The 24,309-nt window shown below is 37.8% G+C and overlaps 1 protein-coding gene across 1 annotated transcript; it reads right to left on the bottom strand.

Moving 5' to 3' along the window:
• Positions 1 to 1,657: 1,657 nt before the first annotated feature.
• Positions 1,658 to 22,511, bottom strand: LOC140229107 (uncharacterized). The gene is made up of 22 exons (XM_072309374.1): positions 22,400 to 22,511; positions 21,855 to 21,999; positions 21,105 to 21,240; positions 20,052 to 20,126; positions 19,515 to 19,624; positions 18,964 to 19,063; positions 18,101 to 18,445; positions 17,399 to 17,513; positions 16,689 to 16,724; positions 15,994 to 16,079; positions 14,391 to 14,471; positions 13,667 to 13,797; positions 11,789 to 12,122; positions 10,643 to 10,724; positions 9,504 to 9,598; positions 8,009 to 8,122; positions 7,497 to 7,587; positions 6,248 to 6,384; positions 5,501 to 5,690; positions 3,382 to 3,440; positions 2,458 to 2,580; positions 1,658 to 1,861 (listed from the first exon to the last, which is right to left on the bottom strand). The coding sequence occupies exons 1-22, from the start codon at positions 22,509 to 22,511 to the stop codon at positions 1,802 to 1,804; spliced, it is 2,757 nt and encodes a 918-aa protein (XP_072165475.1). The 3' UTR covers positions 1,658 to 1,801.
• Between the last annotated feature and the right edge of the window lie 1,798 nt (positions 22,512 to 24,309).

The following is a 24,309-nucleotide window of genomic DNA, read 5'->3' on the forward strand; positions in this document are numbered from 1 at the left end:
CAGGACCAAATTCCTCCGTTAGCGATCCTTGTAACAGTACACTGCTTCTAAGTCAGAATTATATACTGTTTATTTGCTTTTTGACTGGCCGCTCTATCAACAAAATGACATAACAAATATCACTTAACACAAATGAATGAGACATGTGTACTAAGGAGTCTATGTCTTTGTTAAGGCTGAATGAATGATGCTAAATGTTAATGATGTTTTGCTATCCAGTCAAGTTTCAGAGATTTATTTTTTTCTTAAAGATCTACTAATGTACCAAATTTTACATTAAAACAAAAAAAATCTTATAAACAGTTATTATAGACAAAAATCAAAATGGCTGCATTGAAGTAAATTTTATTCATCACCATCTTCAAAATTTCAATCACATTTATCTCATATCTATTGCTGAATAGAAGTCAGTATCAATTACTAATTCCTTGTACTAGCAAACAGTAAAAAATGAATGTCAATTGGCAGTAAAAGAGTTGAAAGCATGCTTTAGGGACGTAATTATCATAAAGCTGGAGTTTTCCATCAGTTTTCTTTGATTTATTCTTAATGGTTTTCTTATCCTTCTTGCAGACAAAAAAAGAGAGATTTTTAAAAACAGTGTAATCACGCCCTGCTAATCCATTGTTGCAGTGCTATGAAACTTTCCTTTATCAATAAAACTTTTATCATTCCCACATGCCAAAGTGATGGAAGAACTGTAGCTCATCTCCCAGAGTCTGGGATTTATAGACCCTCATCACCAAATTGTCAACCAACCGCCCTGCTTAAAGATCCTATCAGTGGGGTCAAAGGTCAGATTCCGGGAGGCTCTCAAGTGAAACCCTTGTTTACCAAAGACATACAATCCCTCCTCCCTCTCTCCCATGGGGGCGTTATTGAGAAGTGATCCTTGTTTATCTGTCACATATTTTAAGTGGCCTGCTTCGAAGACAGCGTCATAAGTCTCAATCGTGTAATGTCGCGACAACAGTAAGGAGCGTAAACAATTGCATTTACAATTGTACATTCAAATCTGATCTGACCGTGTAAATCATGAGGGATTGCCAATTCCTAGGCCAGTGCCTCTCCTGTGTTTTGAATGGGTCCAAGGTTAAAGGATATCCATTGAGGCCATCATTAACTCATGAAAGATGGGGCATTGCACCAAAGATCGCCTCAGAAACTTTCACCTACAGCATCACATGTCATATCTCACTGCTGACATGATTGGACAGACATTGTTTTTGTCTTGTTTTTCTCCACTGAAACAAGATCCGCACAGATATGTATGTTGACCCAAATTGCTTTCACAAACATGTTTTACTTTCATAACTATATCTCAACAACAACAACAACAAATACTTGACATAAATGGATAGTCATAACTCAAACACATTTGCAAATTTCTAAATGGTGACTTCAGGGGGGATACATGTATGGATTGATAGGAATTAAAGGACATATCAAATATCACATTAGTCTCCTTGATTACTCATTTAAACAATGTACTGGATCAATCTCTCAGAAAATATCAAAATAAAAATTTCAGTGCATCATTTATCTTCCTCTCTCTCTCTCTCTCTTTCACTCTCTCTTCAAAAGACAAATAAACAAATAACCAAACAAAAAACAAACATATATGACCTGCAATATATGAAGAGTCTTGATTTGACGGAATAACCTGAACAGTGGGTTAACATGGGTTCATCACAGACTGTGCCCTGGTCTACACGGTGCATGCTACCACACCTCTGCTGGTAATGATCCTATCACATATAGAACTGGCAGTGGTCTTCAAACCATGGTGGATTCAGATGACTCAGTTTGTTCCTCCTACGAGAGCCAGAAGAATCTTCTTGTAGTCACCCGATGTATCATCCTGAGATCAAAAAAATAAAAAACAAAGAACAAAGAGGTAAGCATTGTATTACTTAGTCGCATTGGTCAAACTTTACAATGAGTCAGAACTCTGAACAAAGCATCTACCGGGAATATATTTTGCTACCTGCACACAGAAAAGAAACAATATCTGAATTACTTAATCAAGTTCTTTGCTTTGTTAATGTTGTACATGAAAAACAACAGCAATAAAACAAATCTTAGGGATGAGAAGACATATGCCATGCATAATATTCTGCTTGCAAATCTCTGGCATTTATGAATTTCACCAGGAATTTAAAATGGACGCATAGTTCATACAGTGCTTTTTTAAAGGGATATGTCTTAAAAGATGTTTTCATGCAAACAGTGTTGCTCCTTGCTTTTGTTAAACTGCCAGGAAATTTCAGGCTGTGAAAGTGATAAAGTCTTAATGTAAAGTAAAACTGTGTAACTGTGGCATACAAATATCCTGATGGAATTCCTCTAAAGACAAATTGTACTGCTGGTTTACATGCCTCACAGAAACGAGGGTCTTACAACAAGTCCCAAACATACAGTTTTTTGTTGGGAGAGGAAAGGCACCCAAATACTCACAGCAATCATCTGGCCTGGCGACTGAGAGTAGGTTGCCCGGAATTCTCCACCGATGTTCTGCATGTCAACTTCACAGCGGGAGATCACAATGCGTTTGAGTGTGTCGTCATCTGTTCCTGCTCCCTGGAGGGAAATAATCAGAGAAATGTATCTATTATCAATACTGCTCTTGAAGGAGAAGTTACTTTCAAGAATCAGGATATGTAAAAGTAGCAATTTCATGGGTGGTAAACTACATAATCAAGTTCTACCACAATGGAATGACATCAGGTATTTTCTTGTTTCAAATGCAAAGTTAGGGATACCCCCTCGGAGATGGTATACATCACATGTTATTGTAATTTTGCACCCTTTTTTTTTTGCTAAGTACACAATGCTCACTAAAGATGTGATTTTACTGAAATGCACAAAACTATGACACATTATTATCTATAACTTTAAATAATTCAGAGAAAATGAGAACATTGATTTTAGTGATAACTTGCTGATGTGCACAAAGCAATGCGGAGTAAAAAACAAGTAACATTATAAACCCCTGATAATGGTAGCTTTTTCAGCATGTCTTTAGAACTCCTTTTGTTTTCTCACTATCCACATTCAAAGGGATGGTTGCCTTCCACCTGCAATTTATTTAACTATTGCTTTCTTTAACTGCTTTCACTCATAGTGTATTACACACATGTATGCCATACATAATATCCATTTATTTTCTTTTTCTCTCTACATCAGTTCCTAAGTCAAGTCCCACATTGAAGTTTACAAGATTTGATTAGCTCAGTTGTTAAACTCCACATCACAATACACACATTAATCTTCCACATACGTTCACCACAGAAACAATAGTAAATCAAATAAACAAACAAATAAACAGATTGTTGAGAGCATGACAAGCACACGAGACAAATGAATGATTTGAATGCATACCTTCATAGTCTTGTACAGCTTATCAGCAAAGTACTTGTGTTTGTTACGGACGCATCGCACTATAGAGGATGAGAGAGATGAAGAGGGGAAAAAAGGGGGTTACCTCTCTGATGGTGGGTGCTTGACGATAAAATGAGCAATACAGGTAACTCCTCACTTTGTCTCCCTCTACAAATCAAATTTGTTAAGATCGCAACTGCTGATCTGTAAATTAACAAACATGTCGGAAAAAGGAACCAGTGGGACTCGAACCTGTCATCTACTGCTTTCCGGGCAACAACACTACCACCAGGCTGTCCCTGGTTGCCGGCAGTGACACAATGAACATGGAACAAATACCCAAGCTCCAAAATTCTGACATTGTTATGTTAAGTAGTCCAAGGCGGACAAGGCATATTAAATGAAAGAAAGAAAGATATTTAATTTGTAGAGGGAGACAAAGTGAAGAAACTCGCATCTGAACCTTCACCCCTCTGAATAATATCTTTCTTTCACAGGTAACTCCTGTTACAACTAAGTCCTCGGGATCAGCATTTTTTCTTTGTTACAATGAAACTTCATTATAGCCAAACAAGTATAGCACATAGAGATGATGAAGATGATAATTTGGGACCTAACTTTTTACTTTGTTGGAATAAAATTTTGTTAGACCCGTAGTTGTTGTAACAGGACCACCCTGTACACTGGCTTTCTACATGTACATTTCAAACTCTATGTAATGTGCCATTATTTCACAGGTACTAGTAATCAGGTTCAGGTTAAATGACATTTCATGAATTTCATGCAATCTCATGACAAAGGCAAGAATAATGGCATGTCTTTTCTGTTGAAGATAAAAACACACTCCTTTTGACCCATTGAAGACGGGCTAAATTTGCTACAACACGCATTTCCCATAAACACTTGCCCGAGTATACTCTGGTCAGCCACCGGACCAAAATGACACCCCCACGTGCATCTTACAGTGTAAGCAGCATCCTGCATTTATGCAAAAAATTGTAACTGGCCACAATATATGCTTGACAAAGTCACCCCACGTCACTTTGCAGACTTTGGTACTTTTCTAGACTTTGCAAGTACATGTCTTCAGTGATGTACAATTTGTCAAACTTTATTTCCAGATTCTGCCACAGAAATGTGCTTTTCTTTGCAGTTTTCTTTGCTCTAATGATTTTGACTTTCTCGTGGTAGCATTACGCAGGCTAGTAGGTGTCTTTGAACAAAAGCATAACATTTATAGAGTGATAATTTGTTTTATTTCATCTATTCTCTCAAAGAAAAAGATCTACATGCATGCACATTTTCCAAGATGTTCCCTAACGATATCAAACGAACAAAATACAAATAAATCTAGAGAGCATGAAATCCCAAGCCATTAAATATGACACTCAACAATATGCAACTGACAGCTATCATTTGATGTTTTCCAGGCTTTTGTCTGTATCTCAGGATGGTATCAAAGGCATAAAGCCTGTCTGGTTTTGTCTGCTATAACCGATTCCTTTATTTCATATTGTCTGAAAACAAAAACTGACAGTCTATCTTCTTTGCGCATATTTCTCAATCTTTTTTCATCCTTCTTTCAATGTGCATGATTCAATCAGCTCCCCCACCCTTTTCCTCTATCTCCAATTTGTTATGTTTTTGATTTCTGAGTGACAAAAATATTTATTGTATGCCACTTATGAGTTTGCTTGTTTCTACAGGCTTGTAACAAAAGATATTATTTTCCAAAGCACTGTTGTAACACACAAACAGGTTGTGAAATACAATGTATGTTTTGTTTTGTTTTTTTCAGGAATGGCTGGCTCGTCCCAGTGTGCCTTATGGTAATTATATTTCCATGAGATCTGGCACACACGCATAATATCATGGCACTCTTTTTCTGAGTTACTTGTATTTCTGTAGAGCCCATCTTATGTTCTTACAGATTTGACATCCTGACCTGTATCTACAGTAAGTCCTTTTCACAAGTTCCTTGTTGGCCTGGGTTTTATTACAGAGTCTGTTTCACTTGTCTGGTTGTGCATCACAAGATTGACACTTCATGAAATCTGACGTATATACTTGGGTCTGTATCCATAGATCTCATGCCTCGCAGATGTGACTGTAAACTTACCGACAGCCAGCATGGCGTCCTTCAGGTCTCCAGACATCTCTCTCTTGATGGACTGCTCAATGTCGTGCTTGCCCAGCTTCCCGTACTCCTCGAACGTGGCCCGGAGCTGGGCGTAGCTGCGTGACATCATGATCACGTTAAAGCGTGATTCGTCCGTGCCCCACTTCGCCTCACCTGCCTTGTACAGAGCCTAGAAAGACAGCAGCATTACGGTGAGTTTAGAGTTCAGAGTTCAGAGTTAAAAATTCATTCTTACATCAATCATTGAAGAGGTGATGTCATCATGATTCAAGACAATAAGTTTGGACACCTTTTAAAGTTTTGCATGTCTTTCCGCTTGGCAATTTCTTTAATCTTCCACTGACTCATAAAATGCTAACACTGCATGCTTTACACTGCATCATTTCTAGACACAGAAATATGAATCAATATATCATTTTTAACTCTACGCATAGATTTATTTTTACATCTTTCCTGCAAAATGTGTATTCCCAAATCTACCAGACATTTGTAGATGTAGCACTCCAGATTTCTAATCTATTTTAGCAAAGTGCTCACATGAAATGCTTATCAATACGAAAAATGACTATACTTCATTTTTGCATTCCACTCAGAAACAAACTGTTCATCACGCATTCTCCAACATCAGCTATCTTTCATCAAATTTACAAATAATTCCTCATTCAGTAGTCTGCTGCACCATCCATGTCTTCGCATCTTTTTTCCCCCCATCCACCACGCCCTCACCTCTGCATCGGCTTTGGCCTTGTCGGGGTCCACCTCATCTCCCTCTGGCCTGGCTCCCTGGAGGACGGATACCAGGAGCCTCTGGAAGTGGCCCGACGTGTCGTCCGCTACCGCTTCCTCCAACTCTTCGCCGTAGGCTGGTGAAAATTTGGGATTGGGTAGGGACAGGAAGGGAGAGATCAAAGGTCACTACACAGATAGCACTGATTAAGAGTGAATACAAAGATGGTTTACAAATAAGTTTTTCATTTTATCGATGTGGTTCGCCATCCCTAAGTGAGAAGCAAATTTTCAAATTGTCATTCCATGCATTTCAGCCCCAACTTAATGATCCCCAATAGGTTTATTTCATTAGCATATAAAATACATAAGCATTATGGAAGATCACTCTAGACCATCTAAGCCACACCTAATATAATGCTCCTAGAAAAAGCATTGAGAAATGTTAGGATTCATATACTCCAACCACATAGCCTTACAATAAGGTAGGCTTTGCCCAAAAAGTGGTTGACGTCATAAAAGCATAACCATTTTTATATTTTCTGAAAATCCTGAGAAGTTGATTGAAAAGAACTGAATTAGCGTCTGGTAGGAATGCAGCAACAATATTTACTAAGATGAAGAGAAGAATGAAACTTTTTGAACAGTTGATGCCAGAGAACTGAGTTGATCATCACAATAGCTTTGACAGTCTTTTTTTTTTTTTCAAAAAGAGGATGACTGAAAGACCCGCTCATAGTCTTATGATGTGACATGTAGATAATGAAAACAGTCTCTTGTATAATTTGACAAATACAATACACAGAAAGACAAAATCTGCCTTTATTTACACCATACTTTGTATCTATCTTCATTCATTTTCTCCTTTGTGTATCTGAATACTTTCTTTCTCTTTATAAAGAAAGAAAAATAGTTCCAACATTTGACCTATTTCTAAGGGAGCCATTCTTTCTTTCCTGAAGCCAACAAGAATCAAGAATGGGGTGTATAAAACACCCTAACACTTCCCCTCCCCATTTTCCTGAACTTATCTTCATGACTTTAACCTGTTGAGGACGAGTCCCCAGTATACTCCGGCAAGTGTCTATGGGAAATGCGTGTTGTAGCAAAATCAGTCTGTCCTCAACAGGTTAATGTGAACATGTGGCACAAATCATCCGGTCCTGAGGTGCCTCCAATGGTGTCAGCATCTACAACCTAACCCTGTCCAGCAAACAGCCAGGACGAGCTCTACGAACCATGAACTTACCGTCTTCATAGACCGTCTTGATCGCCTCGATGGAGCCGTTTGTGCGGGTGCACAGGATCTCAATCAGTACTTCCTCATTGGTTCCCAGACCCTGAAGAATATAGAGCATGAAACATAGTAAGTTGGGTGGCTTGATGGCATTCGGGATATCGTTAGAATGTGTGAAGAATTAGTGTCTGCACTGTAAAACAAATGCTTCGTGTTTGAATGTATAAAGTGATCTTCCATCTGCTACAAAGTACTACAAGATTGATAACATTGAAAAAAAAAGAACAAAATAATCAAACACTTAAACCACATCTTGAAATAATGCAGTTTAAATTTCATTAGTCTGTTGTAATTTTAACGAACAAGGCAACATGGTAAAAACACTTTAAATCCACTATAAATAACACAGATAAAGAAAACTACCCATCAGCATGATTCAAATTGGAATACCACTGAAAAGGAACAGCTATGAAATCTTACTAAGAGAGATCAATGGAGACTGGTGCATAGCCATATTCTCTCACCTTGATAGCATTGTTGAGTTGGTATGCATCGTACTGAGCTGGGGTCATCATTAATCCCTGCACCACGTCCCATAGTTTGCCACTCAGTTCACTCTTCAGCTCCTTGATCAGGTCCTGCCAGGAAGGGAAAAAAGAAAACATCATCCATTCATCAAATGTGTGAAGTTTACTGCCTCAGTAATGTGTGACATACACAGTAAGATATTAAAAAATGAATTGCCGTAAGTTGCGCAGCAGTCAGTACATTACTTGTCATCATCTATAAGTTTTACAGTCAAGGTCATTCCAGGTCACAGCCCACTGTCGCCCCTCTATGAAGTCACTAAACCCATGGTAGCCATCCTTAAGGGAAGGTAAACCCAAAGAACAATGTGGATTGAGTGAAAGCAGCAACATTAGTAGAACACATCAGTGAAAGTTTGAGGAAAATCGGACAATCGATGCAAAAGTTATGAATTTTTAAAGTTTTGGTGTTGGAACCGCTGGATGAGGAGACTACTAGAGGATATGACGTGTGAGTGGACAACAATACAAAGAAAATATAAAGGAAATTCCACAAAAATTCACTTTTCTAGAATTATGAAAAAACAATGGACCAACCGCTTTCAGAAAGCAGGGGGAATAATTGCTACCCTTAACATATATCAATATGAAGTTGATGGAATTTGTAATTTTCATGAAAAATGGCTTTTTGCAGAATTTTCTTTATATTTTCTTGGTATTGTTGTCCACTCATACGTCATAACCTCTAGTAGTCTCCTCATCCAGCGGTTCCAACATCAAAACTTTAAAAATTCATAACTTTTGCATCGATTGTCCGATTTTCTTCAAACTTTCACTGATGTGTTCTACTAATGTTGCTGCTTTCACTCAATCCATGTTGATCTTGGGGTTTATCTTCCCTTTAAGATTATATGAGTCGGTGTGCAATGAGTGTGTTTCCTTGGCTTGTATCAATCTTATATCACCCTTCTCTGTGTGTTTATCTCCATAATACATGATCAATTTGTTTTAAACTAAAGCAAGCAATTCGAAATTTTGCAGCTTTCTTTGGGTAGTGGAGATTGACATTGGAAGAAATCTCTGGGTGCTTAAGGATTACCGGAGGTCTCTGAAACTTCATGTCAACAGGACACAATGATGAGGAACATTATGATATAACCTGCCACACTCCAACCCACCAATCTTGCTTTGTCAATGAAAGCTAAGAACTTAAATAAAAATAAAAAAAAAAAATCTACACAAATTTAGGCATTGTCACATAATTACTGCAAGACTGATTCAGCATCTTTGCAGGTTTGGCAGATAATAAGTGATCATCGGAATGATTCTTTTACAATTCTCTGACAATATTTGGAATATCCTTTTTTTCAGGCACCAAAAGGAAGTCCCTCAACATGACAGGCATGTAGCGTTCTACTTGAGTGATTGCAATGACTGGACTGTTGGATGTTTCAGCACCCCGAGAGGGTGAAATAATCTCTTATATTCTGACCTTGCCAAACATCTGCTTGAACTGCCTGGCAATCTTCTGCCTCTGATCGTTGGAGCGTGCCGTCAGGACATCAATGATGGCCTGTTCATCAGTACCTGTGTCCCATGTAGAGGGGAAAGTTGAAAGAAGTCAAAGATACCAAATCACAGCAAATACTGTAAAACCAGGAATGTTCGCATGCATTTTAGTTTTGCGAGAGCCAAGATTTGCAAAATTAAAATGCATGCGAAAGTTCTTGTCTACACTATATGCATTGAATGTTAGAGGCAACTCGCAAAAATTTCATGCCGCGAAAAAGACCATCGGCTCCAATTCACAAAAAAATTTCATGCAGCCAAAATATTGTGTTTTACAGTATGCAAAAGTAAGCAAAATCAAATCAAAAGTAACCATATTTTCCTGATGGACATATCTGATACACAGTCCTACACAACAAATACTTCAATATCAGCATTGCATAGCTTTATAAATCTTGGCGAGGCTGTTCATGTGCTGAAACTGAAAAAAAAAATGAAAACAGGCAGGCTTTGTCAAGAGGAAGAGACTGGTTAGCAGATCCATCACAGACAACGAATGAGTTAATAAACATCTTACAGCAGAGAAACAACACTCTTCTTAAATTTGCCATCCCTTCTCACACTCCCAACCTTTTTTTGTTGACACATTCACAGGTCAGTGTCTTCAAAGGGAGGTCTGAAATTTAAAGGTCATGTTTATCTTTTGGAGCAATGATTTTTAAAAATGTTCAAGATATCACTTTTAATGCATAAGTGTAGGTCAGTTGTATCACAAAACATCCTACCATATAAATTTTTGGCAATAAAGCCTAAAATATAAGGAGATATTACTATTTTTCTCATTAAACCATAGCTGTATACGGTTTAGTCTGGAAACATTTTTATCATAACTATTGTTTACATTTTGTATATTTACCAATACTTAACATTGATTATACTGGTTCAAATTTTTACATTGGTTGTTTTTATCCCTAACTCACATTTTAAAACTATTTTGAAGCACTAATGCTGGGTTTTTGTTTCATCTGCAAAAATGGTAAATTATGCCTTTAAAATATGACAAAACCAATAGCAAATCTCACTAGATAAGGGAATTCCACAAAGTTCCAAGGACAAACTCACCAAGTCCTTTCATTGCCTTGCGCAATTTCTCTGCATCAGCCTGAGGATCAAACCTGGAGACTGGATTCACTGTGCCTTTATCCTGCACAATACAAAAGAAGGCAAAAACATAAGTAGTGCAGCAAAGCAGTAATTAGTGTATGTATGCCTTATTTCAAAGATTTATCAAACATGTAGTGTCATTTCTGTAGTTGGTCATCAATGATTTATCTGTTTATTTATTTTGAAATAAGTGAAAATGAATATCGTGACAAAAATGTATAAAAAACCCACACAAATTACACAATCTGCATAATAAGAATGGGATGCAGTATGCAGAATTCAGAGATTATCAAATCAGGAGTAAACCCTTTTTTCAGCTTTGTGCAACTCACGTACACACATCTGCATATTTTTCATCTGTCAGCACAACTAAAAGTTGCAAAATTCATGAAAATACACTCCAAACATAAATATCAACTGTGAGATTGCCCAAATTACAGACAGATAGAACAGCAATTGCAATGTAGCAGAGCGTATTATAAAGTCATGAGCTGGGCCTCACTTGTTGAGCAATGGCACACTTCAAAATCGCTTTGCAATACTGTTTTTCCCATTTTCAAAGGGCTTCCAGTGGTTTCATCTAAATCTTGGCCTTTTCATACTTACATGAATTAAAGGTACTGTTTACCATTGGGAGCAGTGATTTACAAAATGTTCCAAGATATCACATTTGATGCATATGTGTAGGTCAGTTGTATCACAAAACATCCTACCATATAGAATTTTCTCAATGAAGCCTAAAAGAAAGGAGATATCACTACTTTTCTCAATAAACCATAACTGTAGATGGTTTAGTCTAGAAACGTTTTCATTATAACTTTTGTCCACATTTTGTATATTTAACAATACTAGACAATGACTGTACTGATTCAGGTTTCTACATTGGTTGTTTCTATCCCTAACCCACATTTTAGAACTATTTTGAAGCACTAAAGCTGGGTTTTTGTTTTATCCGCAAATGCTAGATAATGCCTTTTTAAGAACTATATCTTCAATGGCCGAGTCTCATCACTTATCATTATCGTAGATAAGCTCTTAACACAAGAAAGTGAAATAATAAGACTTAGGAGTGCATGAAATCATATGATTGCAAAATATAGTCACCTTGGGTAGTTTTTCCCTGTACTTTTTGCTCCTCTTCTTCGGCTTCTCCTCCTCTTCAGACTCCTCACTCTCCTCACTATCCTCGTCCTTCCGTCGTCCCTTCTTCCCTTTGTCCTTCTTCGACTTGGTCATCTTGTTCAGCATGTCCTGGCCCATGCTGGAGGCGAAGAGCGCCACCACCGACGAGTAACCGTTGGAGATGGCGAGGTCGTAGGGCGTGTCCCCCTTGCCGTTCTGCACCTTGGCGCTGGCCCCCGCATCCAGGAGGGCTTCGATGGCCTCCTGGCCTTCCGGTCCCAGGAGTACGGCCTCATGGAGGGCAGTGTTTCCTTTCCTGGTGAATGGAATATTGGGTTCAATGGGTTGAGACTAGTCGAAAGAGATTTTGGATTCATTTTTTTTCTTTCTTTCCTTCTTTGTTTATTGTCAATGGGAATGAGCTTTTCAGGTGAGGTAGTGTTCCCTTTCCTGGTAAATGTGAGATGGGTTCAACGGGTTGAGATTAGTCCAGAAAGGTTTTCGATTAATTTTTTTCTTTCCTTCTATCTTCATTGTCAATGGGAATGAGCTTTTCATTTAATGGATGAGGATGGTATTTCCTTTCCTGGTAAATGTAATATGGGTTCAATGGGTTGAGATTAGTCAAAACAGGTTTTGGATTCCTTTCTTTCTTTATTGTCAATAGGAATGAGCTTTTCAGTTGATAGACATGGGTGACGTTCAATTTCCTGTACATGGGATATAGGATTCAATGAGTCGAGATTAGTCGAAAGAGGTTTTGGATTCTTTTTTTTTTTTTCTTTCCTTCTTTCCTTACCGTCAATGGGAATGAGCTTTTCAGTTGATACATGAGGGTGACATTCCCTTTCCTGGTAAATGTGAGATGGGTTCAACGGGTTGAGATTAGTCCAGAGAGGTTTTGGATTCATTTTTTTCTTATCCTTCTTTCTTCACTGTCAATGGGAATGAGCTTTCCAGCTACTGAGGGTGGTGCTCCTTTTCCCATGTGATACAGGTTCAATGGGTTGAGATCAGTTGAAAAAGGGTTTGCATTCAATTCCTTCCTTCTTTCTTTTCTTGTTTATGGGAATGAGCTTTGCAGTTAATGGATCAGGAAAACCTTTACTTTGTATAGATGATTTTCTATTGTGTCTCCATACTACAAGAACAACACAAACTCTGTTTGAACATGTAAAACAGAAATCTTGAATGATAAAACCTTGTATAAAAAATTAATCAGAAAGCTATATTCGACCTATACTAAATATTAAGTACAACTGCAATAATTGTGTAAAATGGTATGCTCTTTCTTTCCACTTGTGCAATCCTCAGTTCACTGGTCTAACTCAAGCACTTAATATAATAAATGTCCAAATAAAGCTTCAAAATCTATCCAGTTCAGTAGCATACCATATGTATACTTCTTCTTTCATTCTTTCAGTGCTAGCAACCAACAAACTTCAGCAAAAGAATGGGCTACAGCAAAATGCACTCCTGCTATTAATATAGGTATAACTTTCCCATACACTGACTATAAATGAAATCAGGAAATACTGATGGACAATATTTTGGTTTGGATTGAAATTTTTCTTCTTTTTAGGCCTGCAATATGGCTGATAAATTAATGGTTTCCTGCAGCCATATATCATCATCCCTGTATTTGAATCATCTTTGTCAGTAGGTCTGCTATCAAGTTACAGACACAGAGCAGAAATGCCATTTTATTGCAAGAGGCCACTGAGCTGACAAGTTTCATTTTTCTTCTGGCTCAAGGGAGATGATGGAGTAAATCCCATTTGCAAGCTAGAAAACATACAAGCAAAACCCCAAAAGAAGTGTTCACACCCAGGGAGCTCCGACCCTTGACCTCCTACGTACCTTGATGGGGTCTTCCTGTTGACCTCTGCCCCTGCATCCGCCAACACTGGAATGCAGTCCACTTGGTTGTTCATTGCAGCATAGACAATGGCGGGAATGCCATCTTTGTTCTCACAGTTAGGATCTGCTCCCTGTAAAGATAGAAGAAACATTGTGCTAGAATTCTGTACACATCTTACAGATTATCAATGAATTATCCCTTCTGCCCACAATAAGACAGATGATGAGGACTGTTTGAAGAGAGAAACTTTTACACAAAAACCATGTTTGAAAAGAATTTTGATAGACAGAATATTTGATAGTGCCGAACTTTTTTGCAATGAAGACTAGAACCCAGTCTGTTCAAGTATGCATGCTGAAAGCACCACTCAGAAGCAATAGGGTATTACTTCCATACACTCTGTACAGTGCCACCAACTTTGTGGTGTTCTCATGAAATAACATCAACCCATTTAGCTTGGTGTATATGTTGAGTTTATGCAAAATACTTATACGGCCATGCAATCACCGGGGGGCACCAAAGTGCACCACCAATGTGTATAGTTATATAGTTGTATGTGTATAGATATAACGTTTTCGAACTATTAAGGATCAAAAGCAGGAAATGTTTTTTGTAACACCTAGTATAAGATTGTACACACTGTCCCAAGTCCCTGGCAACAGAAAGGGTTAATGATTTTCCAAGACACCTGGCACATGCCCGTACAATAATATTACCACCAACCTCATCAAGCATGTCTTGCACAACGTCCACATTTCCCTCGCCCCGTGGTCCCACCTCTCTGATCAGTTTCTTTTCCTCAGGCTGGGGAAGAAAAATATAGAGAAACAGTCTTAGCACACCACATGAGGTAGATTAAAAGAAAAGCTACCAACAGATCACAATTCATGTTTGGCAAGATAGTCTGCATCACTGATTAAAACAATATCACAATAAGAAAAATCTCCCAATGGATCACAACTCAATTTTAGATTTTTGACTGCTAGATAGTCTGCACTACTTATTAAAACAGCATTGATCAACTGAATGTGAATATGAGCATTAGTGTAAGAATTTAGTGAATAGCTATCAAGGCAGGTTCCAAGTATCAGTAGATAACAATCAGAATCATTTCCTGCCATTTCTTGCTAGTAATAACTGGAACCCTTCACTGCAGTGGGTAGTGTGAGTTCAGGGAGGTGCCAGAGAAGGAGAGTCAACTAAAGCTCTGAGTCTCCTTTGAAGTCATGCGCGGCACCGCCGAGAAGTTATGCTTTCAACTACAGGTGTTACCCATGTGCTTTGACAAAAGAGAGCATCAATAATCGGGACTAGCGCTCTCACATCTAGAAATATTTGCTCCTACTGCAATTCGCTCTCTCTTTCAATGTGATGGCAACAATGAATTTGTGTACCTTGAATTGGAGCAGCGAATCAAAATGCAGTGTAAAACTCACAATTTTAACAGCAAATAGTTTAAAAACACACTGGAACATGGTTTAACGGAGTACTTTATTTGAAAGATCAAAATATCCCCTTATTAACAGATAGAAAATTAACATGCGGAAATGTGCGCATTATAGAAAAAATTAGGTTTTTAAGAGGGCCTAATTTTCATTTCCTTTCGATTTGTGAATAACGAAGAAACTAGAAATACATGTTAATGATATTGAATTCTTTCCTAAACTATTCTAAATCAATTCGAGTATTTCATTTAAAATTTTGCGGTGAAATAAAGCTTGTAATTCAATGAAAGGTGAAATACGTTCTTCGTCTCCGAACTTCGTCTTGCAACCAGAGCGGTGCCGAGCATTACTTCAAAGCGTAATGGAATGCTAGACATCCCATTGTCACGCCTTGAACCCAAACATGTGTTTGCATGAATTACAAAGAGTTGCCACTCCATCTCTGTAACACCTCCCTGGTAAGTTTGTTTGTAGCCCTTTTGATTCTCATATCCAGAGTTTGGCACTTCGTCCCTGCTCTATCTTCTCCGTCTTTTGTAAAATGTAAGAAAATGTAAGAAAATGCACCATTAATGGGTACTGTCAGGTATTAATGACCCAAATCATATTAGGTGTATATTCTTCCACAACAAACTATACCATCATTCAGATTGTTACTGTGCAAGATAAGGGAGGTTTATCATTACCATCTTTTAAAATAAGAGTAGTACATCTCAAGAATACAATGTGTATGTCTCCATGGGATGTCTCATGGCAAGGCAGTTTGAAGAAATCAATATCATCAATTTTTCAACATCTAGGGACAGTTCCTGTCAGTGAGTTTCACATCGGTATCTGTGGTTAATCATTTTAGTAGGGCCTCAAACTAAAAACTGTCTTACCGTGAGCCTCTCCTCCTCAGCTTTCTTCTTTGCAGCCAGCTTCTTGGTGAGCGGTCTCTTCTTCTTTGTCGCTCCGTACAGCTCCTCTGTTGGCGGTACGATAAGAACTTTTATCAGCATGACTCAAGCATCTTGAAAAGCACTGATGAACTGTACAATTTTTTTCTTGTGAATTATGTCTGTGAATCTTCAATGACTTGGATCCTTTATTTGTCTTATCTGAATAAAAACTCTCTCTTCCATATATTCAAGAAATTAAGGAAGGGTGGAGTGCCATGCATTTAGTAAATACAGGGTAGGAGAACTTCGGGCAGGAGCAGAAAGAATTTATTGAACCTGATACACATATTTAAACTGCTACTAGCACATCTTTACGAACTGCTAAAACTTGAACAAGCCTCATCCACTATCTTTTTGTAAATCTTTTCGTTGCATTAACTGCACTTGGAAAAATATCGATCACACAGTTATGCCTGACTTCTACAGTCCAAATTACTACACATAGCCCTAATGCTAGAATGTGAGGAAAAATAGGAAAAGTGCTGTTTTATATGATATGCACATTGATACTGCTCTTTATACAGTCGACTAAAAAAAAAAAAAATCTTCAATTAACTGCAGACCAAAAGAAAACCAAAACACAAACAAAACAAAAACAAAATCCTAGAATACAAGCAACATTGATATGACCTTACCTGCATCACTTGTTTTATTCTTTGCCAAAATAGCTTCTGCAAAATAAGGTGGGAACAAAACAGAATTTGCATTACTTGCCATGAATGATAGTTGCCACAAGTTACAGGGCCACATTTTGACAGTCACCTGGCCAGGAAACTACAGTTTCAAATCACTGTTTGAAGCACCATAATTAACTCAAATCTTTTTTTTTCATTGTTTTTCTAAATATTTGCTCTGGGGTTCATTGTATTCAGATGTTTACAATTAAAGCAAAGATGAAGTTGTATTCTTTTCTATAGCAACAACTGAAATAACTTGCATGTGATTGGTTGTTACCAAACTGTTCCTCTTAAATTGTGATTAATGCACACTGTAATTATTGCAACATAGTTTATGAAATGGAACTCTAGGCTTCCACGTGGACACAGATATGTAATTAATTTCTTTTGGTGACCCATTTGATGAGGTACATTAATGACAGCATTGACATCTGATTGCAAAATTATCAGATACCTCCTGAACTTATCAAAAGAATGTCTTTACACAATATGTTCAATTTAGATTACTCAGTAGTTTGCTTTTTCATGGTTAGAATAGGAGAAAGGCGTGAAATCCAGTGGATCACAGTCAGGATGATTGCTACAAAATTACAGATTTTGTGTTCCCACATAATTATGTATTATTGACATCAAATGTGAAAGACAGATTGATGTGACCCTTGACCTACCTTGACGAGCCACTTGTGCTCTGTTGCCTCTGACGGGAGGATTTGAACCACGCGACTCAAGACTAATGGTCAGTGTCACATCCACACCATCATCTTCGACATTGGCATAAGTGATCTGCAACGAGGCAAACGCATACATTGTAGAATGTCAGAGTAATATTGCCCATCTATGTAGCCTTTTCTTTACAACTGGCTTGATATGGCTGCATGTAAGGGTGGTTCGTTGTTTTGAGTTTTATTGGAGCCCTGTCGTTAGGCAATTTGCCCCACAAAATATATGTGATGTTAATGGAGGTTGACGACTATGTTAGATGAAATGAAAGATGTATTGATATGATTAGTTTAGGGATGAATTATACACATGTTCTCCATTCTCAATGTTAGGTATCTTCAGGGATGTGTGTAAGGTTCAGTGAGTATTAACACCTGTGCAGTAAGATGCCAGTCAAATAGTACGTGTTTTGTAGAAATTCTCTGCTGAAAGCAATGATGTAGTCATCTTTGTAATTGTTCACCTTATAAAAACTAGTTTACTTGGAAAATGTCTGTTTAACAAAGAATTTAATTAGCACGATACAAACACCACTTTCATCTTGATTTCATTTCATCGAAATAGGCAGTTCAAACATTTCAAATCTGTTTGGTATGATCAATGCTAGTGTAATGAGGGAGGAAAACACTTTGTGACTTTCTGCTCCTTACCTTCCCCATCTTGGGTTTGCCGACGAGGGCACGGAACTCCGCATCCCTCTGGGAGAACGCCTCCATGTGGGCCGCGATGTGGGCGAGCTGGCGCTTCCAGTAACCCTTGCCGGGACTGATGTCAGTTAGCTTGGGGCGCTCCTGGGGTGCTGGGGCGGAGGCCATGGTGGTGGCCTGCTCCCTCACCGCCCGCACCTGCTCCACATCCTGCGGGGAGCGCGTCAGCTGCTCGTGGGTGGGGTAGAAGAGACCCACGGTCTGCGTGCCAATGGATTGGTTCAGCACGGCAGGGAGGGGTACACTGAGGGGGCGCCACGCCTCCTGGTTGTTGTAACCTGTCATTGCCTGAAAAATTAAAGAAGCAAAAAATTGAGCTTGTAGCAGCATTGTTAAGCACCCCATTATACATGAAGACACTGAACTGGTAAGTTTTGAGTTTCATTTTGCATATGTCTACACTACCCATATACTGGTGTAAAACGAGTTTTGATGCAAATTCACTTTGATCATCATAGATAAATAAGCAATATCAACATTCCAGATTGTACAGTACATGCTTTGCTCATTCAACTATATGGAAAATGGCATATACCAACAAAACATCGCAATATATTCTGTAAAGTGCTGAAGGATAAAAGGTTGCATATGATGCTGTTTAGAGCAAATGAATGTTGGCATTACCATTGTCACAGGTATCCTCATAATTATCATCATCATTCCCATTATCAACAATACTGATATGACATACAGCTTCATCATTATCACCCCTACCACCACCACCATCCTTAACATCTTCCTCTTTGCAATCATCATTTTCCTAATTCTTCTGTATGCACCAAATGGCAGAATGATCTGCTCCTTACATCAATAATAACTGGTGGCTGAACCATCGCAGACCCCTGGCCAATAGACTGTCTCACTTGGGGCTGACTCTGACGTGGGCTGGTCTGATGCATGTGGTAACTGTCATGAGGAAACAGACACACACAAAAAAAATAATAAATAAATAAATGAAACAAATATTATACTGCATATTCTGCCCATGTGCACACTTCTGTAACAATGCTGCAAATATCAAGAGTCCATACACATTTAGCTAATATAAATCTGATGAAGTATTTCCGACACATCTGAGAATTCCATGTAAAGCGTACCATGACATATATCATGAGCTCTTTCATTCCTTGGGCATTGACAGCAGCCATTCCAAGTCAAAAAAGTATTGGGTCTCTTTCTTCTGATATCAATGATCCTTTCAAATCATTCAAGAAATGTAAGTCAAGGATAGTCCACTGTAAATGGTCGCAATATTTAAGTCTGAATGAAAAAAAAAAAAATAATAACTGTGATTTGGGCTCTTGATAGATGTACGTTATCAGTTACTCTTGCAGACAGCAATGCGGAATACACTCACTGGAAAAAGTAATCTGGGTTTTTGTTGAGTGTCGTCATTGGTTGCGGCTGTGGGGATGTGGCACCCCAGGCATTGTAGGGGACCGGTCCAGATGCCATACCCTGCATTGGCTATGATGAAGGGAAAATGATTTTCATGAAAAAAACAAACAAACAAACAAACAAACAATATTAGTTTCATTTTGGTCATGTTTTAAATCTGTAACATCTTATCATTTCTGTTGAAATATAGGTCATTTGTAATATAGGGATATAAACAGATACTTTTTGAGCTTTAAATACAATTACTGGCATGTGCAGTGTATAAACAATTAGACAGTTTTGGACTGTGATGACTAATGCTCAACTTATTGGATTTCAAAAAGTTAACCTCCAGCAATCTTATTCAACATTACACTTCAACCTACCAAGTAAAAGATGCCTTCCTGCAAGATATTCTCAATTTAAAATGGATCAAACATTCTAAAGTGGTTCCCATGAGTATATACAGACTTCAAGATTTCATGACACCCAAGAAGGATTTTGCTTATATACTAACCATAGAAGATCTAGCCAAGGTCATTGCACCATTGGTGTGTATTGTTTCAAGTGGACCACTGTTGTTGAAAGAACTCTGTACATGAAAATGAAACACAGGAACAATATTCTACTGCACTGATTATATACATGCATCATTGGGTACCTTTATCAGAGAAAAGCTGTGATATCCTTAGTCCTAAACAAACACAAAGGGAAATTGCATTTTGTATTCCACCGAGCATACAGACAATTATTTGGTTTCTGAAAGAGAACACTTCAAGTGTACTGATTTCAGTTTGTCACACATCAACAAAGTAATATTCACTAGGTTGGTAATGTATAAACTCAAAGAGGTTATTGCGTAGTGATTCCAAACACATTATCTATTATAGCTAACACAGTCAATGTACAATTTCTGGTGACTGTAAACTGAGAGTTAAAGCTGTGTACATTTTAAAGGGATCGTATAGTTTTGGATGAGACCTAATTTCAGATTTCTAACATTTTTTGTTGAGATGAGAAACCTTTTATGAAATATGAAAGAGCATGTAATTATATGAGGAATTCAACGTTTATTTAATGAAAATTGGTTTTGAAATGGCTGAAATATCCAAAACAGAGCGATTCTCATAAGTGTGGGACCCACACTTTTTTACGATCACTTTGTTTTACTTTGTTTTTGGATGTTTCAGTCATGCCAAACCCGATTTTCATCAAATAAACTTTGAATTCGTCTTAAAATGGTATGCTCTGTACTATTTCATAAGTGTTTTCGTGGTATCTCACAAAAAGTTAAAAGCCCAATTATCATCTCCACCAATACTGTACCATCCCTTTAACCATCCTATTCTCAATGAGGGATGGAGGTAAAACACAAATGATCTCCAGATAAATCCCCAGCCCTTACCCTTGAATATGAGAGGCTTGGTATTGAGCCTGCATCCTAAAACTGTTAAAGTGTCAAAAACATCAGATCATATGAAGTGGTCTAAACAGCCAGCTTGCCAACTCGTTCTCTGAATAGCATGCACTTGAGGATGCACTTTTCCCACTTTTTACCCATGCTACTCACATGGAGAGACCTTTGTGTTCGCCTGGAGTCCATGATGAAACTCTGGTCATCATCCTCATTGTTGTCCTCCGGTTCGGGCGGGACCCAATCGACGATGAAAGTCTTGCTGTTCACATGACTCTCTCGACTGCCATCACTGCCAATAAGAGTTACATTGTATTTGTTTGAGATTTGGTCACCATACATACTACCAGTTGATTTACACAATTTGATTTTTGTTTTGAATATACACACTGCTCTACTCATACCAAAAGACTTTCTGAAATGCTAATGAACATTTTATCATCATGCCTATCTGCTCCTTTCATACTTATACAAGCATGTGATGCAAGAAAATGCCTATGATCAGCGCTGCTGGGTCTGCATTATACTTCACTAATATCAGGAAGGAACTTTTTCTCAAGAAGAATCAAATACTGGATGAGAAGGGGACATCATATGCTATGCTTCCTCTTCTCTTCATTCTGTGCATCATTCAGTAATTCTTCATCATATTTCATTTAAATAGTATTGAGGCTTGGATTGAGATACAAAGACATAATACTTGTTTCAAAGAGGTCCAGTGAAGACAACTGTGAACAAGTACCATGCATCAGCAGTTATTTTGTATTCCACACAAGAAAGAAGTACATGTATAACACTGTGGTGGAAAGACCTTGATTTATGTGTTATGATGTGTGAACTAATTCAATTACAGTTACTTCTCTGTTTGTAGCAAATTTTGTGTCCTAACTGACAGTCTTACAGTACCTGGACACAGCAATAGCCTTGATGGTCCGTTTTCCAGGATTTAGGAGAAATGGTCCTTTGTAGCGGATGGTGTTCTTGTCCTTCCTAGCAAATGGGTCAGGTTTGCTTCCATTTGTGCTGAAGTAGATGGCTGCTCTGTGAGTAGCTGCAAAAATACAAGAACATACCCATTTTGGAATTTAAAAGTAAAGAAATTCACACTATATGGATAATATTGCAAGAAAGAAAAAAAAAGGATAAACATACATAATGTACAATGACTGATGATAACATAAATAAGCTGAGGTTTGTTTGTAATTATCATGTACATCAATAGTAATCATGTAATGGACAGACATATATGTTTGAATAACTTATAAATTGTTTATTTTCTATAACTCAACTTAATAAAAAATTGTATAGGTTGGCAATATTTTCATCATCTAATTAATATACAACCACAAGCTCTTGATAATATGTTAATAAACCTCCTAGTCGTAAATGGGATCTTGCACCACACTGGAATACATACTACAGAAATGTGCTAGTAAAAGAAGTTTCTTTACCAGACTTGATTTCAACGAGTGTGTTGGTGTCAATCTGATTGCTGGACTGGCCAGACAAAGGTAGCCTCAGAGGGGTAATGGTTGGCACACATACAGCTCCAGCCGACGGCATCTTGGAACCAAGGCAATGTAGTTAGTCCTGCATAGGTGACATTGAGAGATTGTGCTCTGAAAACACATGCACAACATATGAACGACATAACTTGCACCATACACTGCATACATGTAACTGCCCGAGATGCTGTATTTTTGAAAATATTTTAGCGAGTGTTAAATCTCTTACGGAATAAGCAAAAATAAATTTGTAAATTTACATGTACATACATTGATGTAACAACAAAAACATGCCAGTATTAGATGGTTGATGCTGTAAATGTAACAGAAGCGTTCATCATTTGTTTCCTTGTCACTTAACATGATTACTAGAACTTGTAAACTCTAAATTTATGTAAGAACATTTATGTGTTTACTGATGTAATTAGACTACATAGCCTTCAATTTAAAGTATCAGTGTACCTACCATATTTACACAAACCGTATGGTATTCAACTAGTCTACTAGACCCTGAAGGAAATGTATTGAAAATAATTATATGTTCATTATCATAAAAACATAGACTAGGGTCTAGTCTAGATCTATTGTTAGAGATGTAGAATCTACATAACACTATAAACAGTCTGACTGATTGTAAAATGTTGATGTTATTAATCATTAACGCAGTGTCTCAAGTTGATCAAGGCTAGACTACCCTGGAATTCTTTTAAGTTTTGTAATACGGTGATGATCTTTACTATAATCTACTCTAATTCCTCCTTTACTAGATCTACACCTAGCTTATATTTGGTCCTCAATCCTCCAATAATGGCCACGTATCAAGTGCAACATTTTTTGCACAGTCAAGTGTTTCGTAATTATTACCATATATTGTCTACCATTAATTGTGTGTGTGTGTGTGTGTGTGTGTGTGTGTGAAAATAGACTCCAGGATGATTTAGCTAGACCCCTACAAAACAATACAACTAGATCTTGGTCTAGTCTTGCCCTAGTCTACAAGTGTTCAGACTAGACTGGGTCCACATGTGTGTCACTGTATGCCAACAGGCTGTAGGCCTACATGTGTGTCTAGAACTTAGAAGTCTAGATAATTTACAAATATTGGTCCATCTCAGTCATATAGTCAACTGATATGAACGCCATCCCGATTCTCACCAACAATTCATGCATGATCTGCTTTCTAAAGAAAGTGAAAGGGAATTGAGTGCAGTCATTTTAGTATCTCATAAGACTAAGTTACTTTGTAACGTTCCTTCATGACTGAAAACCAAGATCTGAAGATAGCAGTAAACAAGAGGAGAGAGAGGGGAGTGAAAATAGGAATTCATCGTCATTTCGAAACAATAATCCTACTGTAAGTTGTAACAAACGTTAGCAGTAAAATTAAAGTTACTTGCAGCTTGTTCTTGAGTTGTTGTACTTCTCACGAATAATGTCCACCAACAAAATAAGCATTTGATGGGACTACGCACCATGAAGCATTCGGGCCGACAATGAAAAAGAAAAAAGATGTATCCTATATTATATTGGATTAATATGCATTTTTAATTATATGAGTTCATAAAGTTATTATATAAGATTACAAACCTCGCTTATTGTCACCATTAGTTCCTTCGAGAGGTGAAAAATTGGTATACACTCTGCTCTTTCACATGCGAATTCCCGTAAAAGCAGACCGATTAGTTTGGCATTTGTGACCTCGGGGTCAACCCTGGCTCGTTCCTTTTCATTCACATCTGCATGCGCGTAAAAGCAAAAGTGTTGCGATTAATTTGAACAAAAACTGTGAACGAGGTTACACCCAGGGAAACAAACACCAACGTATCCTAGCAACACCTAGCCCGTGGACGTGGGAG

Source organism: Diadema setosum, chromosome 5 (assembly GCF_964275005.1).
Source record: "Diadema setosum chromosome 5, eeDiaSeto1, whole genome shotgun sequence".
Lineage (NCBI taxonomy): Eukaryota > Metazoa > Echinodermata > Echinoidea > Diadematoida > Diadematidae > Diadema > Diadema setosum.